Raw genomic sequence first — 26,351 nt, 5'->3', positions numbered from 1 at the left:
CGACTTTTTTGTCTGAATATGTTACTGATAAATATTATGACTGTGGATGAAGAAAGATCAAAGAAATATTTGCAATTTCTGAAAGGATTGTATGATTTTTTGATTGCTAAGCAGTAAGGTCGACTTATGATCTCTACAACATTTAACAGGTTGAAAAGTATCGTTGAGCGAAATAGAAACGTTCATTCATTAGTATGTACTTGTGTAGCATGATGAGGACTCTTGTTTCGTCCATTTGGGGATGGGGTGGCCTAGTGGTTAAAACGTTTGCTTGCAAGGCATGGGTTCAATTCCCAACATCAGTATTTGAATTCGATATCAGAGAATAACCGGTGTTAATTATCCGACCAGCACAGATTTCATTGGGATCTGTCTATTCCAAAGCAACATAGCCGAGAAAAAGTATGTGAATGTATCGATGAAAATTGGTGATGACACCGGGTGGCCGTGAACAGAGTAAGCAAATTTTGCCCTTTAGGGTAGCAGATGCTCTGTCCACAAAATCACGGAAGCTATCAATTGCTGTACCGATAACACGGTCCATGTTGGTTGATGATTAAATGAAATAAACAAGATCAACCCATGTATATGTTCCAGTTGTCAGTTGAAATTGAAATAGGTGAGGTGAGGTGAAATTGGGTTTAACGTCGTGCTTGAGAATATTTCGCTCATATGACGACGTGCATGCGTGTGTATGTGTATGTGCGGCTGCTTGTACTAGCCCAGACTTAAGCTGGTTTTATAGTGCTAGCTCACTGAGATACCATGCCGCAGTGAAGCATGAATACCCCACTCAGACACCGTATACTGACTCCGAGCCAACCAGTTCTTGTTGTACCCATTAATGCCGAGCGCCAGGCAGGGACCAACAAGTACCATATTTTAACGTCTTTTGGTATGACTCGGTCGGGGATCGAACCCGCGACCTTCCGCTCTCCGGGCGGACGCTCTTACCACTACACCACAGAGGCGGTCTGAAATTGAAATAGAGGCGATGGGGTAGCCTAGTGGTTAGAGCGTTCGTTCGTCACGCCGAGACCCGGGTCCGATTCCCCACATGGGTACAATGTGTGAAGCCCATTTCTGGTGATCCCCGCTGTGCTATTGCTGGAATATTGCTAAAAGCGGCGTCAAAACATACTCACTCACTCAAGTTGAAATATGTAAAATCAGTATACATACAACGAAATGTCTTGATCCGTACAATGCTTTGCCCTGTGAAATCGCTCAGAACATCCCCCAAAAAATCACTAATGTTGTATAAGTAACGTGTCAGCCTTTTACACCCAAAACCTTTTTGGGATTTCCGAAAGTAATTCTCTAGAGATTCCGAACTAGCGGGAGCCACGTCTACAAAAAGTTACCAGTATAACGGAACTGGGACGACATATTTAGTAGCTCGTGGCTGCAGACCTTTACGTGTCCTATCTTTTCGTTTAATATACAAACACCATGTAACGCAAACATGCGTCGAAAGGAAATCGGTTATTGTGGTTTTGTTCCGTAGACGGGACGAGAATACAAGGATCTGCCTAATCAGATATATGGGACTAACTTAATGAAGTGTGTTTGGATTCCGGGCCGTTAACGTACGGTTCTGGCACATTCTGAGACAAACCACTGGCCATGTTAGCGTCGACCTCGACACAATCAGCGAGGCTGCCACCAGTGCAGGCTACATCCAGATACAGGCATACTGAGATCTGGCTATTGTTCTTACAAGTTGTAACATCTCACGAAGTTCTCTCAAAGGGAACAGATAACACAATGAGGAGAAATCAATGCTGGTAGACAGACACTGGGGTAGTCTTAGTATTGTACTGAAACAGCTTCAGCCTGGCATCTAGCATACGGCTTTGCAAATCATATGCCACAAGGCGAGACTTCGGTAATAAGGGTCATGACTTTTTATTTCCCTTTGCTTTCATCAATCATTTATTGTAACAGTATAAGAAAATTAGCCCAAGATATTTGATGAAGCGAGTGACAGTTTCCAGCGATGGAAATTGAAATAGGCGCACGAGGAAATGCATAAGGCGCGATTGTTCGCCAAAGAAAGGATAAATCTGCTCCTCCCTGCTACCGAAGTGCAATATACTATTTCGCGTCCGCGCAACATTAGATGGCATTTTGTCAATAAGTCACTACTGATATATAAGGTTGAGGAACGAGCGCAAGTCTCTACAGATCAATGCTGGAGAACTAACAAGAAGTCATTTCTCATTCTCTTAATCTTGACTTCGTCGCCCTTGCTGCCAGAAATCATGTGCTGAACTCGGAGGCGGGAGGCCCTAAACGCGAGCGGGCTTTTATTAGAAGCCTCGGTCACCTCCAATTACAAAGTTGCCAGACCTAACCTGTTGGAACTGCTAACACGACTACCAGCTAAGCCACTAGACCCAGAGCACGGCAGACAGAACCATTTACAACTATTGATTATGTTTCTTGAAAAGCAAATTAATGTTGGTAATTTCTGCTGAATCTATCAAGAATCTGGTAAAAGATTATCCCCTTCAAACCGGGTTTTGATGACATGATTATATAATTCAGATTTATAAATACAATTTGCCCAACAACTGTCTCAATGGTATAATACCGCGCTAAGGAGGATAGGAAAGCTCTGCCCTCCCAAGAGTCGGTCTATCTCTGTACTCTTGAAGGCCCTTTCACAACTCAGTCAATACTCTGGAGTTTCCGTGAAATTGACACGCGCTGATTGGATGTTTGTTTCCGGTGTGGTGGAGAAGAGGCGCGCGTGCGCTCGTGCGAATAGCAGACGATAGTTCCTTGTGGAGTTAAAAGGGCGGGAACAAAGCTAACACCCGAGTCACATGTAATTTTATTTCTGTTACTCCCGTGTTGAGGGCTCGGAACTATTTCGCTGGACTTCCATCATGGTTTGGGACACCCATTTGCTTGTAGTGGTAGGCGCACGTGCAACTGTGTCCCCCTGAATCATTTTATTCTATCGAAGTTGACGGACGCATAGCAAGTCATAATGATCCCATGGTTGTTGCTCAATTTGGATATAACTGGTAGTCTCCTGTTGATAATCAACTTCTTGGGGCTAGGTAAGTATATTTAATGTGTTGATTCATACGACCATCGATTCCATTTCCGTGGCTGAAGGGTTGTGCAAACTTTACCGAGAGTTGCTGTAATATGCTTAATATCATGTTCGTCGGTGTCTGAAGCTCGATTGAACTTTCATTTTTTGTAATTGTCTCATCGGGCCGCCCTGTTGTTTCAATTTCCTATTGGGAATATAACTGGAGAATAGTGATTAATATTAATGGCACCCACAACGGAATGAGGGGGATGACCATTTTTATAACTTAAATTATTTCCTTGGGTAAATAATTATGTCTTAACTGGAAAAACGATCAAAGCAACCAACAGTGAACCAGAACCATTCTGACCCCGATTCCTGGTTCATTTCTTATATAGCTTAACTTTCCTCTTGAATTAAATGAGCGATACCGCGATTATTTTATCGGCGGTGCCATCATGCAGAGCTTATAGATTTAAGTACAGCTTATAAGCTGACATAGTGTTATCGACTGTAACAATATAGCATTGTTTCATTTACACAGACGAATGCTTTATTCAGTTATCTACAATCCCCGATACATGAGAAACATCCTTTGAGATAAAATCTGAGCAGGTGATATAAATGTTCGGGTATTCTAACTTCATACATAACCCCTTTACACTTTAACGCACCAGACCTTGTTTCAGAAGGAAAGATAATTATATCCGTAATAGATCCGGCAGAACTAAACACTGTTATGTTTATTCACTAAATGTTCCATCGGGGATAATTGAGAATATTGCTATGATTTCAAACACAAAGCACATCTCAATTGTGTCCTATAATTAATCTGTTTACACCTGTCCGTCTGGTGTCACATTCAGGCCTTTGTAAATATTAACACACTTGTGTGCGTCTAAAAGGCATATTTGTTCTTATAAAGGCTGGACAATAATCGAATGGTTCTATCTTCAGCCAATGCCAATGTTTATAAACGGGGACTACTCAACACCCATGTCAACAATGTTATCTGGGTTACATGGCACCTGGGAGGTTTGTCACCTGCTAGGAAAATAATAGGCGTCAAGTTCAGCATAATAAGTCTTCGTTCTAATTGTCCTATTTCGTTCAAAGACTCGAATATGGTTTCTACTTGCTTTCCGATTTTAATGATTCTGAGGCAAACGGCATATGTCATCTGTACAATATGATACGTTTCAATTTCATTTTAACTATGTGACATCGTGTGATTACGCTTTGTTTATGACAGTTGTGGCATGCGCGCGACTCTAAAGTATAAAATATATGAAGTAACAAATAAGAATAACAGATAACAGCATAAGCAACACATACTAGAATATATATTTGATATTTCAAGCATTTGTTTAAAATACGGATTCTAAATGCTAGTAAGTAAGAGCATGTGTCTTTAAACTACCTGATCGAAGTGGAAATTTAAAACATACTTTCATTTTCACAATTATATGTCAGTCTACGTCTGGGGTCTCAAGAGACATGTACCTAACGATGGTACATCATGTTGCAAAACAAATTTGTTTTAGCAAAATACCCTGAGAAGTGTCGCAAAATATAAATGAAATATGAGATTGCATTTAATTTCTAAAATGCAACACGATACGTCACATCTTTAACATTGGTACTCGGGTTACCATTGGTCTTAATCATTGGCTTGCGAACCATCGTACTTATACGTAATGAATTGTGGCCCTTAATATCAACCTCGGAATTGTCTCGTCCAGACTGGGTTATTTGTATCAACAATGATGAAGCTATTTCGGTTGAAGACTTCGGCCAGATGAAGAAAATGATGAGGTTCCAACTGTATATTCTACATGTGATATTCGATGAGGACATCTTTCCATATCGTTTTTTTTTTCTTCACATAAAACACTTGACATAACTGTCACAAAAGCAGTGATACCAAAGCTGGGTAATAAAATATGGGTTGCATAGAAATTTTCCATTATATAAATTGCAATATGATATCAATCTTCTACATTGGCTCATAACAAATGGCAAAATATACCTTGTCAAATGTCACTGCAATATGATAGTGACATTGCCAAAATAGATTGTTCTAAATCAGCTGGAGATAACAGTTATTGAATACACAATGTAGTGAAAGCGATTGCAAAGCAAGCCAGGCCATCGATACAAATCATCTATCTACTTGTGAAACAATACACCCATAATGATTTTGAAGTTGTTGTGGAAAAGTTATTATAAATAATTTATCGGTATGCTTTCAATACGTATGATGTACATGTTTGGAGTCAATAGAAAGACAATCGCATTAATGTCTCTTCATTGTAGAACAAGAAGAACAAATCAGATATATATACCAACTATTCCGAATGACTGACCTTGTATGGAGCACATCCAATTATCAATGTTTCTGTTACTTCAGGAATAGAATGAAATACATTATTCAAACAATAGTTTTTGTCATCTTATCGGTTTGACAACGAAGACGAACTCACTATGTTCGTTCCATCGTTCTAAATTTGGAAACATGAAGCCTGTTCTTTAGAACGAGCAGTATCTTGGCAGTACGGTAAAGATAACACACCCTTCCATTCCCAATACTTCATGGAGTATAATGTCTGTTTCTACTGACGTTGGTTAGTTTCATTAACGACGTGTTCTGCATGTGGCCTTGGCCTTCACGAAAAGAAATATGAATGTTGGTAACAAACTTACCTCATTTGCTGTCGGTTCAATATCATTCTTATTACTGCATTTTGGACATCCATTGATTGACTTAAACACATATATTACTGTATGAGCTGTGGAACATGTTTAACTATTCTCACAAAGGTAATCCGAAACAGAAATCTATCAGACAAGCCTCATTAAGGCCACGGTTCGACGTTCAATCATATTTTAATGTTACTTATCTTGTCATCTAACTTGCTGTTGTCTTGGGTTGATGCCGTGATCATGCGGAAGCTCAGCGTGCGTCTCCTGTTTGGCGTTAGACGAGGTATGTTTTGTCGACCTACTTTATTAACAAATGACTTGATTATGTCACAACTGAAAAATGTCTGAAATATTGTAAAATATAGGGGTTTTTTGCTTCAAATTCTGAATAACCTAATTTCTGAGATATCATAATCTTCAAAGATGATCTACCGTATCAGTATCGTACATTCTAAGTCACCAGGGGCCCGTTTCACAAAGAGATCTTAGCGCTACGACTGTCGTAAGTCTATGTTAAGGTATGGGAGTTACGATCACCTTAGCGCTACGATCGCTTTGTGAAATGGGGCCCAGTATGGTGTATAAGATCCGTGTATCATTGCCGGAATCATATTATGGACATATCTTACGATTATGGAAATTGATTTTTCATAACTATTGATATTATTATTATTTACAATTTAAAATAAATCAATGCAGCAAAGAGAGTTAGCGTTATCTTGGCACAGGCAGGCTGGCTACGTTCATCACAGCTCAGGCCCCTTGTCTCCTTGTCCCTCTACACCCAGCCCAGACACCGAATGGGAATGGTGTCTGAGATGTAAGCGAGACATTACAAAGGCGAGGTCCGCATGTTCATCATGTTTTACCTGAATCGTGCTGAACACATTGCTGTCTAAAGGGGCAGCAAATCAAATCATATAAATAATTTCATTGGCTTTATCAAAAAGGACAATATTTGTTGCAGGAGTTTTCTTTGGTTGTACATGGCCTATTTCCAAAGATAGTTAAACGACTCATTTTCCATGACGCCCTGGACATGATCAGGGTCGTACCTTGGATGGACCTCGGGTAGTTTCCTTTATGATATACTGTTTGTGACAAGGAAGGGCATCCGCCGACAAGGCGTTAAACAGTCAACACCTTGTCAGTGTACAATAATGGTTTTATTATCATAGTTATTATTATTATTTTTATCATTTGTGACTCGAAAGACCATTGCCACACACCTTATCTCCGTGTATCTTGCGCCTCGAGAACTTTGACATTTAGGGTTCAATATAGATCCCATGGAAGTATTGCAACCTGATTGGTGCAATCTAATTATTGCAACTATGGCTGTGCAAACCTGGACGCATTAACCAAAGTCTAGGTGTATATTGATATAATTCACTTCACCAAATCCGTTAGCGCAAATTACCTCGCCCCAGAGTCCTCCCTGTTAATACAGAAAGCTGTGAAAAACATTGTTTAACACTTGTAGTTTCACTTGGAGGAATATCTAATTAATGGATTTCCTTTATTAGGGAAATCCATGGTTCTAAAGACGTTGCCTGTTCATGCACACTCGCAGACATGAGGGAAATTATAGCACAGTGCGAATTGTCCGCTAACGGCTATTGGGCAGTATTATTATGGGCCTAAGCTCCTTGACCACCTGCGGCCAGCCGCTTGCCCTTGTAATGAATGACATTACTGGACACTGAACATTGACGTTACAAACACGGGTCTTTGTAGCAAGTCGAGCATTGATCGTACAAACCAGATTGTGGATGTGACATTACGATGTCCTTTTCAGTGTCACCCAGTACAGACGTTGATTTTTGTCAATGTTGTGGAATCGGGGGCTTTGAATAGACACGTACCTATTGACCCTGCACATATTGCAAGTTAAGAGTGTCAGTGCATTTACTATTCTCTGATCATTTGAACATTATGATACAGCGTTTACCACATGAACATTTGACCTCAGTAGAATTCCTTGTTTCATCCTACACCGAATTTCGAAAGACAAATTAGTAGGAACGTTTTGCCGTTTAACGGATGTAAGTTCTTAATATCGTGTATAGTGCAACCTCCTTAATCAGGACCGTACCATTCCAAATAAGTCGTCCGAATTAGCCTAAAATTGAATTTACGTTTAAATTAACGATTTAATGGAATATGAAGGAATACCCTAACTACATCTAGACGTTCCTGGCAGTCATGACATGGGTATACAGGAGTCCGAACTGACGAGGTTTAACTTTATACACATGCATATGGTGACAGCTGAATCAGTTTTTTTGACTGTCATATCGCAGGTGAAATATGTATACGTGCGCAGTTTAAAAGAAAGCTATCAATCACTTATGTTTCACACAACACAAAATAAATTTGAAAAATATATGATAAGAAATCTATACACTATATGAAAAAAGTTATCGATCATGAATAATTTGGAGGGCGGGGGCTATAACTTGTGGAATGTCACCCAAAATTTTCTTGACCGCAAACGGTTCTGTTCAGTTCATAATGTAACCATTATGATAAGTTAATATAATTGTAGATTTTCTTTGTGAACGGCACATCAAGACGTTTCTGGAATGAACTTCGGATTTGGTATGACGCAGTTGGAGTTGTACGGCTCGGGAAAACATAAATTAGAGGCAGGGCGTGTTGACAAAGAACATCAATACTATTTGTCAATTCAAGACTTCTCGTAGGTTCTGGACAGACGCAATACAGATCCTCAGACTAAGCAACATTCAAAGGAAGGTAGCGATCACTGGAAGAGAAGATAGCATGTAGATTACGAAGGAAGCAGTCAGTTGCATAACGTAGACACATCCAATACAGATAATATACATATCTGTAAAATGTTATTGCTTAATTATCATTTAAAAGCCAATGGCCGTGGTCACTTGTGAACACTTCCTTTCAACATGATTGTATAATTTGACTTTATTTATTACTTTATTTATTATTCAAATCCTCGTCACGATATGGCTGCAATATTGCCGATGTGACGTTAAATTTTAACTCACTCACTCACTCACTCACTCCTTTCAACATGACAATATTTGTGTGGCTCAGATAACATCAGGCTGTGACAGTTACCATAAGTAATAGCATGAGGAGTACGGTCGCTGCAATATGCTGTTCATAAATGTGTCTCCTGGGCATATCGGAAACATATGGCCATATGAAACATATGATTCCCAGTTGGTTCTTATTTTCCTAATCATCAAAGCCCAGTTCGTGGATTACACCAATGTGACAAACATGTAGAACCTGCATCACTTAGATCGTCAAGTTGACATCACTTAGATCTTCAAGTTGACATCACTAAGATTTTCAAGCTGACATCACTTAGATCTTCACTTAGATCTTCAAGTTGACATCACTTAGATCTTCAAGTTGACATCACTTAGATCGTCAAGTTGATATGACTAGATCGCCAAGTTGACATCACTTAGATCGTCAAGTTCACATCATTTAGATCGTCAAGTTCACATCACTTAGATCGTCAAGTTGATCAGCCGTGATAACTGAAATACAGTTCCAAGCGGCGTTAAACAAAATTCAATAATTACTATTTTCAAGCCGTGGCTGACTGTTGCAAACAAATGCCTCGCCCTAGACAATAGAACTGTATTGTCCGTTATCTCTCCCAATAAAGCACATAAACTGAAAGTTATCCCTGAATGGATTGTATAAAGGTCATGTCCAAGCCTGCAGCAACCTAGAGCAGAAGAACCTCTTCAACTGAACAAAACATTTGATATAAATGAGGAGTGATATGAATTCTAGTTTAAATAAACCTTTTACTACTTTCAAATAGTTAAAATGCCTTTGATGACAAAATCTATATTTTATGCCCCAGCGTATGTTCATGTGAATTTTTCTTATTAATTTCAAAGCAAGTTCTGTCGATGCTGATGTAGCATCGTTCTCTTTTAAAATTTGTTTCATCTCAAGTACAGCATCCGGTTATGAATGGAAGCTAAAACAGGTTAACGGTGCATCGACAGGAAGGACCATTTCAAAATATGACATGTCCTCGGCTTAGATCATGTCAGATCAATTTCCGTATTTTGACAAAGGATTTCTTTTACAAGTCAGCGTGTAACACAAGAAACAGTCTAACAAGATGCCTTGTCGGTCATCTTCGAAAGCGACCTGACCCAACACATTTCATGATGCATATTTTTATCTCTTTTTAAATTCAACTGATGTATGTTTTTTTTGTGCAATTCAGTTTGAAAGATTGCATTGCGACAAATTATCTTGTCGGGCGGGCTGTCTTCAAAAGGGCGAGGTAACACTCATTATTGTTGGCATACAAGTGCCTCAGTTGAAATCTCTTTCTCAATTCATCTGTTCCCTAGTATGATGATCTACAGTTAGTTGTTGGCGATTTATATCCCGTTGTTTATATTGTATTGTCCCAAATAGTATTAAAATGTTAAGTTAATTGATAATTTTAATATCTCAAATTGTGATATTCTAGTTGTTTTTCTGTGCTTGTCGAAAGATTTTATACACAAATATTATCTATTGTTAACGTATTACCTGTGTTAGTCATGATATGGCTGAATTATTGCCGATATGACTATAAGGTATAACTCACTCACTCACTCAATTCATGTGATATATCATTACTTATTTACATGTGCTATAGACAATGTAGATATTCTATCATATATATTTCACACAAGTATGTCTATTGTAGAATTATTGATATTATGACGATTTCACACCATTGTCTATGCATAGACACAATCATAATCAACATCAACAAAGCGGTTCATCAATGTATAAAAGAATCATATGAACATGGATTGCCTTTGCATACATATATAGAACGTAATACCAGTGCATGTGCACTAGTATGACGTTCTATATTTATTATATACCCTCTTATCTTGCATTAATATGTTACTTAATGAAACAAATCACAGCGGCAGGCAGGGGATTAATACAAAATCTGGGGTTCAATACGGAATTTGACCACGCCATCCGTATTGCACCCCTGTACTACTATCCTAAGTTTACATGGGTACATAACACTGGTTTTCTCAGATGTGATTATATCATACAACAAGAGGCGACTAACGGGATCGGGTGGTCAGGCTGGCTGGCTTGGTTGATACATGTCATCGGTTCCCAATTGCGCAGATCGATGCTCATTCTGTTGACCACTGGATTGTCTGGTCCAGTCTCGATTATTTACAGACCGCCGCCATATAGCTGGAATATTGTTGAGTGCGGCGTAAATCTAAACTCACTCACTCACCAAGACAAACCTTTCTTTTCAAGACAGTGATATGCTTTATTGTGTGTTTCTGACATTCCAGATTCTGACTGAAGAAATTATGATGTGTACTGCATCTTCGTTATTGGAGTAATATCACTGTAACTATCTTTACATATACATGTGTTCATATACAATAAGGTATATATTGAAATAAGTGCCTCACTAAAGATACTTTAATGTTAGCTAAAGAACAAACCTACTCAAAACCAGAACCGGTACTTTCAACCTTTGCCGTGAATCTGAAGACATATCCGTTTTTGTTTTGTACTGGACTCCATAAAATTACCTACATTGCAATAATCGAAGGAGTTTCTGTTCATTAACAGATTGTGTCCGAAACAAGTTTTTAAGGTAGAACAAATTCATTCCTTGATTCATGTGCCAAGTGACACCATATGGTAACCAGAGACATGGTGTTATCCCTATATTTAGACGAAGATTAACTTTAGCTTTATGTATATCGATGACATGATATCGTAAAATAAACATCTTGTAATCCGTCCATTCCACTGATTGCCCATCTGAAATACAAATAGAGGAGAGCAGTGAAACTGATTCATCCGTTCCATAATCAATGTCTATGTATACAAAGCCAGAGTACTATTACCGTTTCCGCAGGTTCGTATTGAAAGAAATATGTCAACTCTCTTTATATCGAGGAATATTTCACTGACTCCTTCCTTCTCTTTCAACATTTCACGATACAATGGAATTACAAAGAACGTCGTGCAACTCAGGCTGGCTGAGTATGGTTTTACGCCGTTTTTAGCAATATTCCCGCAATATCACGGCGGGCGATACCAGAAATGGGCTTCACAAGTTGTACCCATGTGGGGAATCGAACCCGGGCCTTCGGCGTGACGAGCGAACGCTTTAACCACTAGGCTACCCCACCGCCCTGCAACTCAGGCTCAAACTTTGATCACAACATTCAATGCCTTAGTAAGGCTTTCAAATGAGGACATTTCCATTTTCAGTTGCCGATATAGATTCCATACTACAACTAGATATGTGCCTTGTTTCTTCAGATGAACACTTGGCCCAAGCACGCGTCTGTAACTACTGATGCCACCGTTGAGTCTTGGATCTGTTCATCTGTTACCATCACTAGCTGATAGTAATTCATAAAAATTGTCATGGTTTTGCCGAGTACAGTGGACTCCTAGAAATTTCTTTTGATCAAAGCAATGTATTGGTTGGTTTGAATTAATAATATACACAGTTTTTTCCACAGATGAAAAGGTGAGGTGAGGTGAAATTGGGTTTTACGTCGTGCTTGAGAATATTTCGCTCATATGACGACGTGCATGCGTGTGTATGTGCGGCTGCTTGTACTAGCCCAGACTGAAGCTGGTTTTATAGTGCTAGCCCACTGAGATACCATGCTGCAGTGAAGTATGAATACCCTATTCAGACACATTATACTGATTCCGAGCCGACCAGTCCTTGTTGTACCCATTAATGCCGAGCGCCAGGCAGGGACCAACAAGTACCATATTTTAACGTCTTTTGGTATGACGCGGGGCGGACGCTCTAACCACTACACCACGGAAGCGGTTCAGATGAATAGGACGTGAACAAGGATAGATATAGTGTAAGTATACACTGTACTATAGTTTACACAGGAAGGATAGTGTACACATGTACACGACAACATGTACACGACAGCATAATTATAACAAAAAAGCGCAAAAATATGCTACTAATGATGTGTTTTATGAAGGTCAATGATATCAAAACATTTGACGATATATGACGTCTTACCCGTCTCATCACAATGAGGGGCGGTGGGGTAGCCTAGTGGTTAAAGCGTTCGCTCATCACGCTGAAGACATGGGTTCGATTCCCCACATGGGTACAATGTGTGAAGCCCATTCCTGGTGTCCCCCGCCGTGATGTTGCTGGAATATTGCTAAAAGCGGCGTAAAACCATACTCACTCATCACAATGATTAACGTCAAAACGGTAGTGTGGCTATAGAACTTAAACGTTGAAATGGTCGCTTCACTTCCTCAAAAGAAATATTCATGATTACAGATAACTTTATTGTCTTTGTTTACAAAAGAGTAGTAAGATGACCTGACAAAAACGGGCAGGTTGTCTGTAAATAAACATTAGAACTGATCATCATTGATCATCACTTAAATTCGATCCCACACACTGCACTACTCTATCTGAGAAGTTTCATACTCCGGTTTTTAACCTGGAATCCGATGACATTTACTGTAACATGCATTCGAAACTACTGCTATGTAAGTGCACTGAGGTTATATGTTTCTCCTGCACAAACATTTATATCACAGCGTACGGCTGACTGATAACATACATGTATCACATCATAATATAACGTTCCAGACATCTTTAATGGATACTTCTCTGGAACATTTACACATAACCGGGATTTGCTAGTGCAACAATGGACCACATTAGAGTTGGCTGTCTTGGGAAATATAACACTCAGACATCTTTTCTTTCATTTAACTACTTTGTTTGTTGGGAAGACAGATGATTATATGCAAGTGATTTCCTTTCAATGACGATACACGAAATCAGTATCCATCTTTTGTGGGTAATTTCTGTCTGTTGATAGCGTAATTACTATCCAGAAAAAATAATGTTTCTATAAAGGTTATTCATTAGATATATTATTGAACATTAGGAAACACAGTTGTTTTCCGTGATATGATCTTTGGTATTTAGGCATCAATGCAAGCCGGAGGCATCAATATACCTTAATATCCATATTCGCCTTGTGTTTTGCTTTAAAGAACCTGTTTGAGTATAACTGTTCTAGTGAAATGTACATCGCTATCTTTGACCGAGAAGCAATAATCCATCCTCTCGGTTACGTAGTGATATCACTCTAATGATATCACCCAAGTGATATGAAAAAATGCTGAAATACATACATCAATGCCTGTACATCAAGAAAGGCATTGCAGACCTCGAATCAATAGTGTGACGTTATACGTGACGGCAGGCGGCGTTTTACGTCAATTTTCTATGACACACATTCTGTTTTAGCAGAATGCCAAAGCCCAATTACACACTGATATACTCCAGGGCGTCTTCTCCACGTATCGCTGTACGTCGCCATTCTATATTACCCTGTCCATGAATCATTACATTTATTCCGAAATAGTAACGCATACGTTAATGAAACAAACGGAGAAACGCGTAGGCGTAATGAGTAGGCTAGTGACGACCTCAACGACAGCGAAGAGTGATGCAAGTTGAAGTAGCCTTAACATATTCGTCCTGGCGACAAATCATTTTTGGTTGTAGGTCAGTAGGTATTATTGATCAGATATTTTATGACGTGGGTAGGTTAACTAGTTCTGAACATACTTTCTGTGCGACGCCATATATAGATCAGCCTCGTATATATTGAACAATGTGGTATATTTCCTTCTTAATCATAATATGTTTGTGAATTCCAAATGAAAATGCACATTTACGATCCGATCGTTAATTTTAATTATTTTGACGCATTAAAGGATCCATATCTTGATGATTAACACTGGATACACGTGTCCAATCTTGGAGTGAGTGAGTGCGTTGGGTTCAAGGCTGCTTGGAAAGGTTTCCAGTTTGGAGTGGGTGATCTAGTTTAGCTTTACGCCGCTTTTAGCAACATTCCAGCAATATCACGGCGGAGGACACCAGAAATAGCTTCACACATTGTACCTACGTGGGGAATCGAACCCGAGTCTTCGGATTTCCAGTTTGGAAAGCGTGACGTGGGGAAAGCCGGAAGTGATGAAGGTTTTAGATATTTACACTTTGCTGAAACCCAACTGCACTGACACATAATCTAAAAGATCCCTCAATCACAGCTTTTTGGCATGAGATCCATCAACATAAGAAGATCTCAGAACAAATATCTAAAATTATCTTCTTTGGAAACCCGAGAACTTCCCCAACGTGTCCAGTCAACCAGAATGTTTCAATTGGCTATAATCGAGTTAAGCTTCCACTATACTTAAATTATGAAAAGTATATTTTGCGCCCACACATCCAAGCAACACATTAGATAGAACCTTGTATAAATAATACACGACTTCATGACTAAAATTGAATTGTGTTAACCTCGTCTTGGTCCAAGACTCACTTATGTTGCTGTGTTAGCCCTATCTGAAAGCCTCGAAAATTGCCAACTTTGAAACTGAAAGATAACCACAGACAAGCCATTTCACGAATGGTTTAAGTTAGTAAATCGTTATCAAGCGCCACCCGTGAAGATACGTGTTAGAACTGATCTTCACTAACCCATGCATGTCGTAATTTTGACAGTTTTTGATCAGTTGGTCAGGGTCAATGACTTGCTGGATACATGTCATCGTATCCCAGTTGCGTAGATCGATGCTCATGCTGTTGATCACTGGACTGTCTGGTTCAGACTCGATTATTGATACACCGCCGCCATATTGCTGGAATATTGCTGAGTGCGGCGTAAAACTAAACTCACACACCCAACTCACCGTTACCAAACGCACAGTGTAATGCAATGCCCATTGAGTTAAATGTGGCTTCAAATGTTGCGTGTCTCAAATGTTGCGTGTGAAGAAAGTGATGGTTACTGTATTGTATTCAGGACAGATATTGCTTCCAGTCTAGTGTTACGAATCATTACGTTCTTTGTGCCATACGTTTTTTCTCGATATGTTCTCAAATGTTAAAAAGAAGACTATGGTTCTAATATCAAACATGTTCTTTTCTCATATTTGTTTGGTGTACCCCATATCTAACTCGTCAAGTCTCAAATGTTATATGTATCGTATCGAGTGCAATGATCTCTCAGTAGTATTTATAACGTACTTGGCAGTCATAACGCTTAATCTAAATTAGAAATCGCATGTACTCAGTGAAATGAACATGACATTTGATAAAAATATGGTATGAATATCAACTTCAACTGGTGTCTGCCATCCGGAACAAATGTCATTACAAATGTCATGTATTATTAGTCATAGGTTATAAATGAAAAGGGCGTTCGGGTAGCCTAGTGGTTAAAGCGTTCGCTCGTCACGTCGAAGACCCGGGTTCGATTCCCCACATTGGCACAATGTGTGAAGCCCATTTCTGGTGTCCCCCGCCGTATATTGCTAGAATATTGATAAAAGCGGCATAACACTAAACTCACTCACCCACTACAAATGAAAAGTGACATTTATCATAACATAATATATCATTATATGTTCCAGTTAGGATGCTGATATGTTCAACTGTGTATCTGCTTAGTTACAATATTATGACAATATTTTACTCATCAAGAAGTGGACAAATTATGGTCAACTATTTGTCATACAAAACTAATGCTTAAACTATCATTGATACAAGGGAAAGCTACACGACACATTATGTTTCATTTGAAACTTTTGCCGAAAATACAGCCAATATATTGTTCTTTCGGGGTATTTTACAATGGTAAGTAACCCCCAAATTTCTAGCATTGTATTATGGAGTATGTATTATATACAACAGTTTGTATAATTTGAAAATACAACGGCTTCGTCGATACAACGCATGGAGATTAACAAAACAAGCTCAAAGTGCTTAATAGACATAGCGGTGGCTGAAACTATGGTGCGTAACAATTCTTCTACCAACGATGCAGGAATTCCTCAATCGTACTGGTGTTGAAAACTAACTCATAGTTGTGAAAACATCTTGACGCAATAACCATTGCATAATGCTTAGCATGTTTTCAAAATGTGGAAGAGATGGAAATCTGTCGGTGCCAAATTTGGTTCAATGTTCAAATGACTTCAAAGCGTGACCACTGCGCTGCAGACCTGGCGATAACATTGTCTATGTGCAATGTCGTGGTGGAACAACACCTTTGTTGGGTTTTCCACAACGACTATCCTCCATTCTCACGGAGGTAACTAAGCAGATAATCATCGAATTGGCCATAAACGGTCTTAACAGAAGAAAAGAAAGTACCATCACCCTTTGGGTTAACCGCACAGATGGCTGTTGGAGTTCACCGTTCAGATGGAGACACGTTTTGACAGCACGGTAGCCAATTAGGTCAAATGTCATCAGCAGCGAATACCTACTCACGCTTGATAGCTCAGGGAAATATTCTACCTTATTGTGTACTTCGTCCACATGAAGTATGTAAGCATGTTTTGTTTCTTGTTTAACACCGCACAAAAACATATTCCAGCTATCAGACAACAGTCTGTAAAAAATCGAGTCTGGACCAGACAATCCAATGATTGACATCATGAGCATTGATCTACGCACTAGGATACGATGACATGTGCCAACCAAGTCAGCGAGCCTGGCCACAAGATCTCGTTAGTCGCCGCTTTCAACAAGCACGGGTTGCTGAAGACCAATTCTAACCCGGATCCCCACGGGTAGCATGGACAGTATTATACACATTACACGTAAACCACAATGGTTGAACTAATAGTGAGTGAGTTTAGTTTTACGCCGCACTCACCAATATTCCAGCTATACGGCGGCGGTCTGTAAATAATCGAGTCTGGACAAGACAATCCAGTGATCAACAGCATGAGCATCGACCTCCGCAATTGGGAACCGATGACATGTGTCAACCAAGCCAGCGAGCCTTACCACCTGATCCCATTAGTCGCCTCTTACGACAAGCATGGGTTACTGAACGTTCATTCTAACCCGGACCTTCACGGGTGGTTGAACTAATAAATATTTCTTGTACCAATGACGCCTGAAATATATATTAAGCAATTGGAACAAACCTGAGCGGATCCCGCCAGCTACGTCGTATGACTGCATAGATACAAAACTACCCATACAAGATTCATTCATCACAACTACATATAAATATGACTTCAAGCGAAATCAATCCACAAGCTATATAACAATATGCCGACGATACATACATGATGGAGATGTATACAGTGGATATCTCTGACGCTGAATCTAATCAATTCACCTGCTTTGTGTTTGTGCGAGATTCGTCACGATGAAAGCTCTAAAGCAGCCCCACACTGACGCTAACACGAATGTGAAAGAGGCCTGCTCTATCTAATATGACAGAAACCTCCATCTCAGGCGAAGCACGTTTCCACGCATTGTATACGAGACCATAATATGTTCTATGTGTTGAGACGTATAGATGGTAGCGCTTCTTCATTTAAGGATTCAATTTATTTTTGTATTCTGGAAACATATAACCTCGATTCTGACAGAACTGCTTAGACGTTCATAGAAATTAGAAGTACGAATATATACCAATTATGTATATATTGATTTCTATCTGGTACTTTAAGGTCAGGATTAGTAAAGAGAATAGCTTTGAATTATTAATGATAAGAGAGTTCTTTAATTTCATTTTATAATGCCTTTCGTATTATGGTATGTATGGAATGGTATCATGGTAAATGCGATATGTGTCAAGTAACCCATTATATCACTCAATTGCTCCATTCACGAATGAGCAGGAAGAAAATGAGTATCACTATTCATTTTGTTCCACTAATGTACCCAGAGCATCGAACTGATGTAATCTTAGCGTCACAGCTTTTCAACAAAAGGCCGCATATTTGCCTGACATGTGATGATGAAAGACGATTTGACCAAATCGATTGTTTAGGAGCACCATATTAATTTGCATATACGAACTCCACACCCGAGACCAAAAGATGAAATACCTATATCGATTTTTCTCATCACGCTAAGTGCAAGCCATTTCCCATGAGATTTGCCACATTTATTGGATGTGTGTCGACAACACATTTTCCGTAATTTTATACAGATTATCTTATTGAAATTTCATCGGAACTGAGTATCAGTGGATTTGCCGAAATGTCGGACGCTGTGTCCACATGTGAGCAGCTCCAGACAAAGTATCTGACATTTGTCGCTGAATGTACAAGATAATTTCCTTGTATTTGCTATTCCAAATATACAGCGCTAACTGTTCGTACAATAAAAGTGGAAGAGGTCGAGAATACCGAGAACCTGAAACGGACAGTTTTTTGTGAAGATATTCCTCAACACATGCGTAGTGTTTGTACCCAGGATGGCGTTCTGGGTATTTCTTCTTGACAAGTGTTATAGGATCAGTACCGACGTTGTCGCATTTGTTCGTATTTCTTCAATATCCTGATCTGTGCATTGCTGAGAAATGCACTAAGATAGATACGTGTTCGTGATTTCATACACACAAAAGACATGTTCGAGATGTGTATGTCATGTTTCTCGCTGGGTGGTATGGCTATTTTCAACAACCGGACATACCTCGGATTTGATATTGAATATCTGAACAAGAAGTAACCTCGACAAATGCCATCTAAAGAGGTCGTTTCCCAACCGCCCCACCCTGTCCTGAAGAACGACCCATTCGCGTGATCTCCGACCTGTTCCTCCTTTGTATGGAAGTATGCGTACACTATAACTAATCCCGTTATCACTTCAAGGGCATAGCCACATGGCTGGAGGATAGGGATGGCTCCGTCAGATGTCAGAGGGCTACACCTTGTTCCTCACACGTACAGTGTGTGTTTCGTTAAGTAGTTGTGCAGATAATGGTCACTCGCAGGTTAATGGTGATGTTATTTACAATTCTGCGTATGTTATTGTAGAGCTGGATAGTGACATTTGGGTACTTACCAGGTGTCAATGCCACAACACAATTTATGTACACAGGAAATCTACTACATAGTAGAAGCTTCATGCCAGCACTTTAAGAAACCGCCAATGTGACATTATCATTGTCACCAGTACCGTATCTTTGTTGTAAGACATTTGGGAATTGCGAGTCAAGTACGTACTTTTGGATCAGTTCTGACCGAGATAATTCCCGGTCGTACTGAAGGGGAAATGCCCATCTTCCGGCCTCAGCTAGAGCTCTCACCAGGTCTTTCCACGTTCTAAGAACTCTCGCCGAGTGTGTGATCTACAAATAGTCCATGCTAATTTTCATTAACATCGAAAAAAACTAATGAATTTCGACTGCAAGGGAACACCAATTGATCTTACCTCATTCGCCAAGAAACAAAGGTTTGAGAACGAAGTTTGCTTGGAACGTTGAATATGCACAAAAGATACGGAGGGCTTGTTTGGGCATTTGTAATGTTTTACTTCTCCGACATTTTGTTAATTTGCATGACTTCTCGGGTATTTGTAAATTGTGTCCACTTCAGCGAGAAGGAAACATGTTTAGATAGATTATTAAATTATATAGACTTATCCACTTTCGATATTTCGCGTTGATTAATTATGTTACAAAGGTTATATCCTCAACCGTAAATTCAAAGTCGACCATTCCGCTTCGTACTGTATAATGAGTGAGTGAGTGAGTTAAGATGTTAAGTCACATCTACAGCATTTCAGTCAAATCGTGACTATATCAAGTTATACATTAATAATAATTATAGGTAAAGTATAAAAACCTGCCAACGAAGGAAGGAAAACAACTAGAATACCACAGATATAAACGTAAAACTAGTAATATAATCTAAAACATTTATACTATACATGACACGTGCTGTATACGGCACTGTTTGACCTCTCTTTATGTTTACTGCGTGGTACATGTGCATGTTATGTTCGGTTCAGAAACCTGTCCTTTGACAAGGTCTAATGTGCTTACAAGTAATATATACCACATGGCTCCTACATTCTGTCCAATCCCGCACTTGTCGCCTAATATTTACACAGGGATTCAGACATTGTCTCGGTGCATCAATAATTCGACCTCCTCACTGTGAAAAGATCGAACTCAAGTGAATGTGTTTGTTTTTTTCTCTGCCTTTCTCCAAATTGTGCAAAATGATTATGGGGTCGGAGGACATCAGAAATGCACCAATGAGATGGATCCTGGTTCCACGACTAGGGTACAGCACCTCGGCAACTCAAAAGATGATAACACACTCGCACACACACACACACGCACGCACACGAATGTTCTCGTTGAAGTCAAGCCTGAAATTCATAACTTCATTGTATGTGTATGATTCAAACATATCAATGGTTACATCATATTAACAATGCAATGTCTGAGAAACCCGAATCCAATATTGGCGATGCCTGCAAGGCTAAGGATCACATCTTTGTACAGAGATTCAAAGTGACGCAGATTACCGACCCACCTGTTTTGTTTAAATCATATGTGATGTATCAAAGTTTGTAGAGGTAGTAGTACAGTTGTTATCACCCAGATAGCATAAGCTATGTCTACCAAATATTAACACGCACTTGATTACTGGATACTAGAGGAACACTTACAATTCATAACCGTTAATAATGCGTATTGTGACCTGTGAATATATGTGTCAATGCAAATCCGTTGATACTTCTGTAGTCACAAAACTGCAACATACGGATTGTACATTCAGCTGCAATAGCACCACTGAAGCATATTTCTTTCACAGTAGAATTTTATATAGGTTACTCTTTATATAAAGATTCACACTATAGCCTTCATCCATCAGCCATATAAATACATTACACAGTCTCCTCGCGTTCCTCTCGATGAGAGTTTACTTGAAGCAGGTGACTTTGTAATGATGATCGAGTAATACGATAAGTTGTCTTTTTGTTATATCTTTAGTATATGTTGTCAGAAGGGCCCCCACATATTCATGTTAATTGGAAATTTGAGAACACCTCTATAGTTTGGTTGCTGGGGATTACTTCCGACCGCCATTGTTTTAAGATCCTGTTAGAAATAAGAAGTGGGCAACTTATGAATATAATTTCATAGATCATTAGTAAGAGTCTTCTTATGATATAGATGACAGTTCATTTGGTGATGCTGCAGTTAGATGTATTAACACTCGCCTTCTAGACTGCAGTCTTGATTCGTTATTTACAGTGAGTGAGTGAGTTAGTTTTACGCTGCATTCAGCAATATTCCAGCTATATGGGGGTCGTCTGTAAATAATCGAGTCTGGACCAGACAAGCCAGTGATCAACAACATGAGCATCGATCTACGTAATTGGGAACCGATGACATGTGTCAAGCAGGTCAGCGAGCCTGACCATCATATCCCGTTAGTCGCCTCTTACGACAAGCATGGGTTACTGAAGATCACGGTTTCGTCAGATTTAATCGATAACTTGAATCTATTGGGAAATATGCCATAAATGATTTTATTATATTGGCTATTTTACTTGAAAGGGTATATTATATGTTAAATAATGTCTTGTGGAACCACTGGATATGTCTTAGCGTACATTATAAGAATATACATGTAGACTTGTTTCCTTATTTCAAGCCAGGGCGAAGTGCTGTATATGCAATGTAAGTGATAAATTATCGCATAGTGTAACTACCCCATGATTAACATACATACTGAAAAATATCACTTTCTTGCCCATGCGAAGTGTCACGCCTACAATAAAAGATAAAGCAAGTCAGTGAGTTTAGTGTTACGCCGTTTTCAGCAACATCCCAGCAATATCACGGTGATGGGGGGCTCCAGAAATGGGCTTCAAAAGGGGAATCAAACCCGGGTCTTCAGCGTGACGAGCGAAAGCTTTAACCACTAGCTATAGGCTACCCCCACTGCCCCGATAAAAGATAAAAGACTCCTGGTGTGTAATTGCTGGGGGATAAGATATATGAAAAAAAACATACATGTGTAATATAAGATAAAGGAATATATATGAAAATAATGTTTTCGCTTTCAAGCCTACGCAGCGCGTTCCAGATGCAATATGAGATAAAAGATCACATAGTGTAACTGCCTTGTGATTAGAACGTACATGTATAAATGTTTTCACTTAGAAGCTGGTTCGAAATGTTACATGTACGATCTAAGATAGCAGATATGTTAGTGTATAATGATATACATTAGAATGTTTCACTGCAATGTTAGGATGACACTCTACAAACGACTCTTTGATTTAGCAATTCATGATGACTGTGCAAATGTGTGGTTGCATATTCATAGGTGTGGAGAAGTCTTTACGAAGTCTTGCAATACAAAACCAGACCAGATTGAACTGTCCGTTAAAGTACAGATGATCGTACTTTAGCTTTCATTCGTAAAGATCCGGGTTAGAATTCATCTTCAGTAACCCATGCTTGTCGTAAAAGGCGTCTAACGGTATCGGTTGGTCAGGCTCGCTGACTTGGTTGACACATGTCATCGTATGAAAATTGAGTAGATCAAGGCTCATGCTGTTAATCACTAGTCCAGACTCGATTATTTACAGACCGCCGCCATATAGCTGGAATATTGTTGAGTGCGGCGTAAAACTAAACTCATTCACTAAATTAGCTTTCAAGCTTATATGAAGTGGGAATGGTTTCTTCTTCTACGATTCAATGTTAACTGACTGAGTTTTGGTTTTACGCCGCTTTTAGCAATATTTCAGCAACATCACGGCGGGGGACACCAGAAATGGGCTTCACACATTGTACCCATGTGGGGATTCGAACCCGGGTCTTCGGCGTGACGAGCCAACGCTTTAACCACTAGGCTACCCCACCGCCCCTTCAATGTTAAACACAATGAGGATAATAAACATCAATTTCACCATATTTTGCTCTTCTTGCACCATTAGGACGCAATGTTAATAGTATACCAACATTAACTCAAAGGTTAATAGTAAACAAAGGTTATGCGTGATATACCCCAACATTCATATTCATAGATTATATCGTGATTAGAAGCATCATCCGATACCACAAAAGAATATCATTCATGATGCTTGTACAATATCACAGATGAAACCAAATTACATATATATCACTGTATAACTTTTTCTTCGAATTGGCAAATCTCTAACCTCCTTGACAACTGTTGGATTGCTAATAGAGCAATTCATGGTTTATACGACATCAGAACAACTCATTTATTTCACTTGACCAATTAACCGAACCAAGCTCATTGGTTTACTGTTGTTAGCCGTTTCTGGTCAAGACGCAATTACATCGAGTCAGCTGCCGCAATTCACATTGCTCAATTACGTGTAAATGGCAGTATAATTACTCGATTATCCAGTTCTTCGTGCTGACCTTCCATGTCAACCTCTGACTGTCGGTAACCTCACCAAGGGAGAGACGGCTCATCACTGATAACACGGCAGTTTTCAATAAACCAATCATAAGTTACATTTGTGATTGGCACGGGGTGAGAAATCTACGTACACTGACCACTTTATTCGCCATGTAATTGCTGCTTGTTCCACCACACGTGATTTGCGGGTAATATCTGCATTCAGCAGTCAGTGTTTCTGATAAATTCAATTGTTTTGAAATGTCGCTAGTGCGGTGATGTATGTCTATCCTATGAGCAATAATTTGCTATCTTGAACATGTGCGTCACTCGGTGGCAACTGTTGGCGTTGAGGTACAGGAAATCCTGAAAGATAATTTCATATTTCCGCATTTGTTTTGCAATCAAATACCTAACGTCTTTGTTTTATGAAGGAACCTGCAATAGATGTACGTGTAATATTATAGCTACATCTGTATACCTACTGAAAAAATGCGTAACTGTCTATAAAAACCAGAGACATCTTCGTATATGTTTTCGGGAGGGCTTTATACAGTCATGCTCTCCACGTCGTTCCTCTAATTGAGAAATATAGTATTAAGTTAAAGCCAAAGTGTTAATGAATACAATAATGCTAGACAAAGTATAATTCGATTATACTGGCAATGGACTGTAAGAACTCATGCTCAGCCACTGTTCACGAAACATTGGCTCAGGCTTGCAAAAGATCGGATGTCTATGCCCTATTATCCAATGCCCTTGCATCATATCCTTCAATTTCTGGTCCATTTTGGTGTTTATGTTTTTATTATTACTAAGATCAAATGAGATTCCGATGGTGCGATTGGTATCCTTATTGTCTTCATTACAAAAGCCGTAACCAAAAGCAACTATTACTTGCGAGTTCCTGGAGGATATAATGACATGGAAACTGCTAGATAATCACAGCATCTGATGACATGGAAAGGGAATACATCTAATTTACTCCGACATTTTGCCCAGGGCTCGATGAGAGGTCACTGGATAGAGGCCCCATATTGGCCAGAGCACGTTTTTCTCTCTCAGGGGCCCGACAAGTCACTGTCAAGAGGGCGCTCTAAACATATGGGAAACCCACGTATCGATCCCAGTCAGATTAACGAAATTACAGTTGCCTTTCACAAAACAGACGTCCAGTTACCGATTTATATTACCAATGTCAGTCCCTCGGTCGCAACCAAGATTAGCCAAAGTAGATGCCTATTGATTTGTGGAATTTGGCACCGAGTCTGTCATTTCCTTCCAGGAGAAATTTAGAATATTGAGAAGGAAGACTTGTTTCTATTACTTCTACAATCTCCTTCCACCGTTGTACTGCTCGTCTCCATTATTTCCGTGGACGGTGGACCCTCGACGTTGGTAATAGGCTCTTGAAACTTATAACGTTTTGCCTTTTAAGTGATCCGTGTTGAACTGGATTGAGTAAGATCGCCGTGACTCACCCTATACCCAAACATCGACTGAAAGGATGGATAAACGTTATTCCTCTCTCTAGATTTGGTTTTGGTGAAAGTATAACATTTACTTGGCATGAAATAGTTATTTTGTCCTTTCGATAGTAGCCTACAATAACATGGAATATTTACAAATCACAAACATATATTTTGATGAGAAATTGAAACTAACGACTGTAATCGAGCACACTGCAGATAATGTAAAGCAATTTAACTTTTTCGGTTTCTAAAGGTGGTTCTAAATATGTCGTGATCAAACATACTGAAAAGCGTAGTCTAGTACTATAGCGTGATATCTAAATGTGATATCTGATTTCAATTTTTCCGCCCAGTGCACAACTTGAACTGTCATGAATCGGGTGGGACATATTTAGGAATAACTATTCCGCAATATGGAGACGGTAACGAATGAAACCAAATTATCGACGTTACAGCGTGATCAACAAAACAAGTTAATTATTTCCACTTTGGGACATATCGTTCACATTAAAAGTAGTTTAGATTACCTCCACACTGTATTGCACACAATGACTTCACTGCGTTCTAATCTCGAGTCATCACGTCATTTTGAAGCGCTGTATGACGTCATCGATGGAATGTTGTTATATGTCAGAGGGAGTTATGTAATTGCGCATATACCAAAATATTATTCACAAAATACTCAGTTTAAATATTAATGACGATTTTTTGTTACTTTGCTCGATTAATGTGAAGTTTAAACAAGAGTTGGATGCTATCACTCAGGTTTTAATAATTTCCATTCAAGTAACTAGTCTTTCAGTTTGAATTGGACGCGGGAGTTCCTTGTACATTCCTAGAACAAGACAACACACAAACCGCGTCCTTTTGGAATTGGACAATCC

The 26,351-nt window shown here is 39.3% G+C and overlaps 1 protein-coding gene across 2 annotated transcripts in view; it reads left to right on the top strand.

Moving 5' to 3' along the window:
- Window positions 1-2,729: 2,729 nt before the first annotated feature.
- The window catches only part of LOC124282492 (lachesin-like), a 59,723-nt gene continuing 36,101 nt past the window's right edge, over window positions 2,730-26,351 (top strand). For both annotated transcript variants that reach the window (XM_046718504.1, XM_046718503.1), the window contains exon 1: window positions 2,730-3,071. In XM_046718504.1, the coding sequence (XP_046574460.1) occupies window positions 2,999-3,071 (73 nt within the window). In that variant the 5' untranslated portion in view covers window positions 2,730-2,998. The remainder of the gene's footprint in view (window positions 3,072-26,351) is intronic.

Source organism: Haliotis rubra, unplaced genomic scaffold (genome assembly GCF_003918875.1).
Source record: "Haliotis rubra isolate DU_JTF1 unplaced genomic scaffold, ASM391887v1 Scf3, whole genome shotgun sequence".
NCBI lineage: Eukaryota > Metazoa > Mollusca > Gastropoda > Lepetellida > Haliotidae > Haliotis > Haliotis rubra.
The sequence above is the reverse complement of the archived record's forward strand: the minus strand, read 5'-3'. Positions and strand labels throughout refer to the sequence as shown.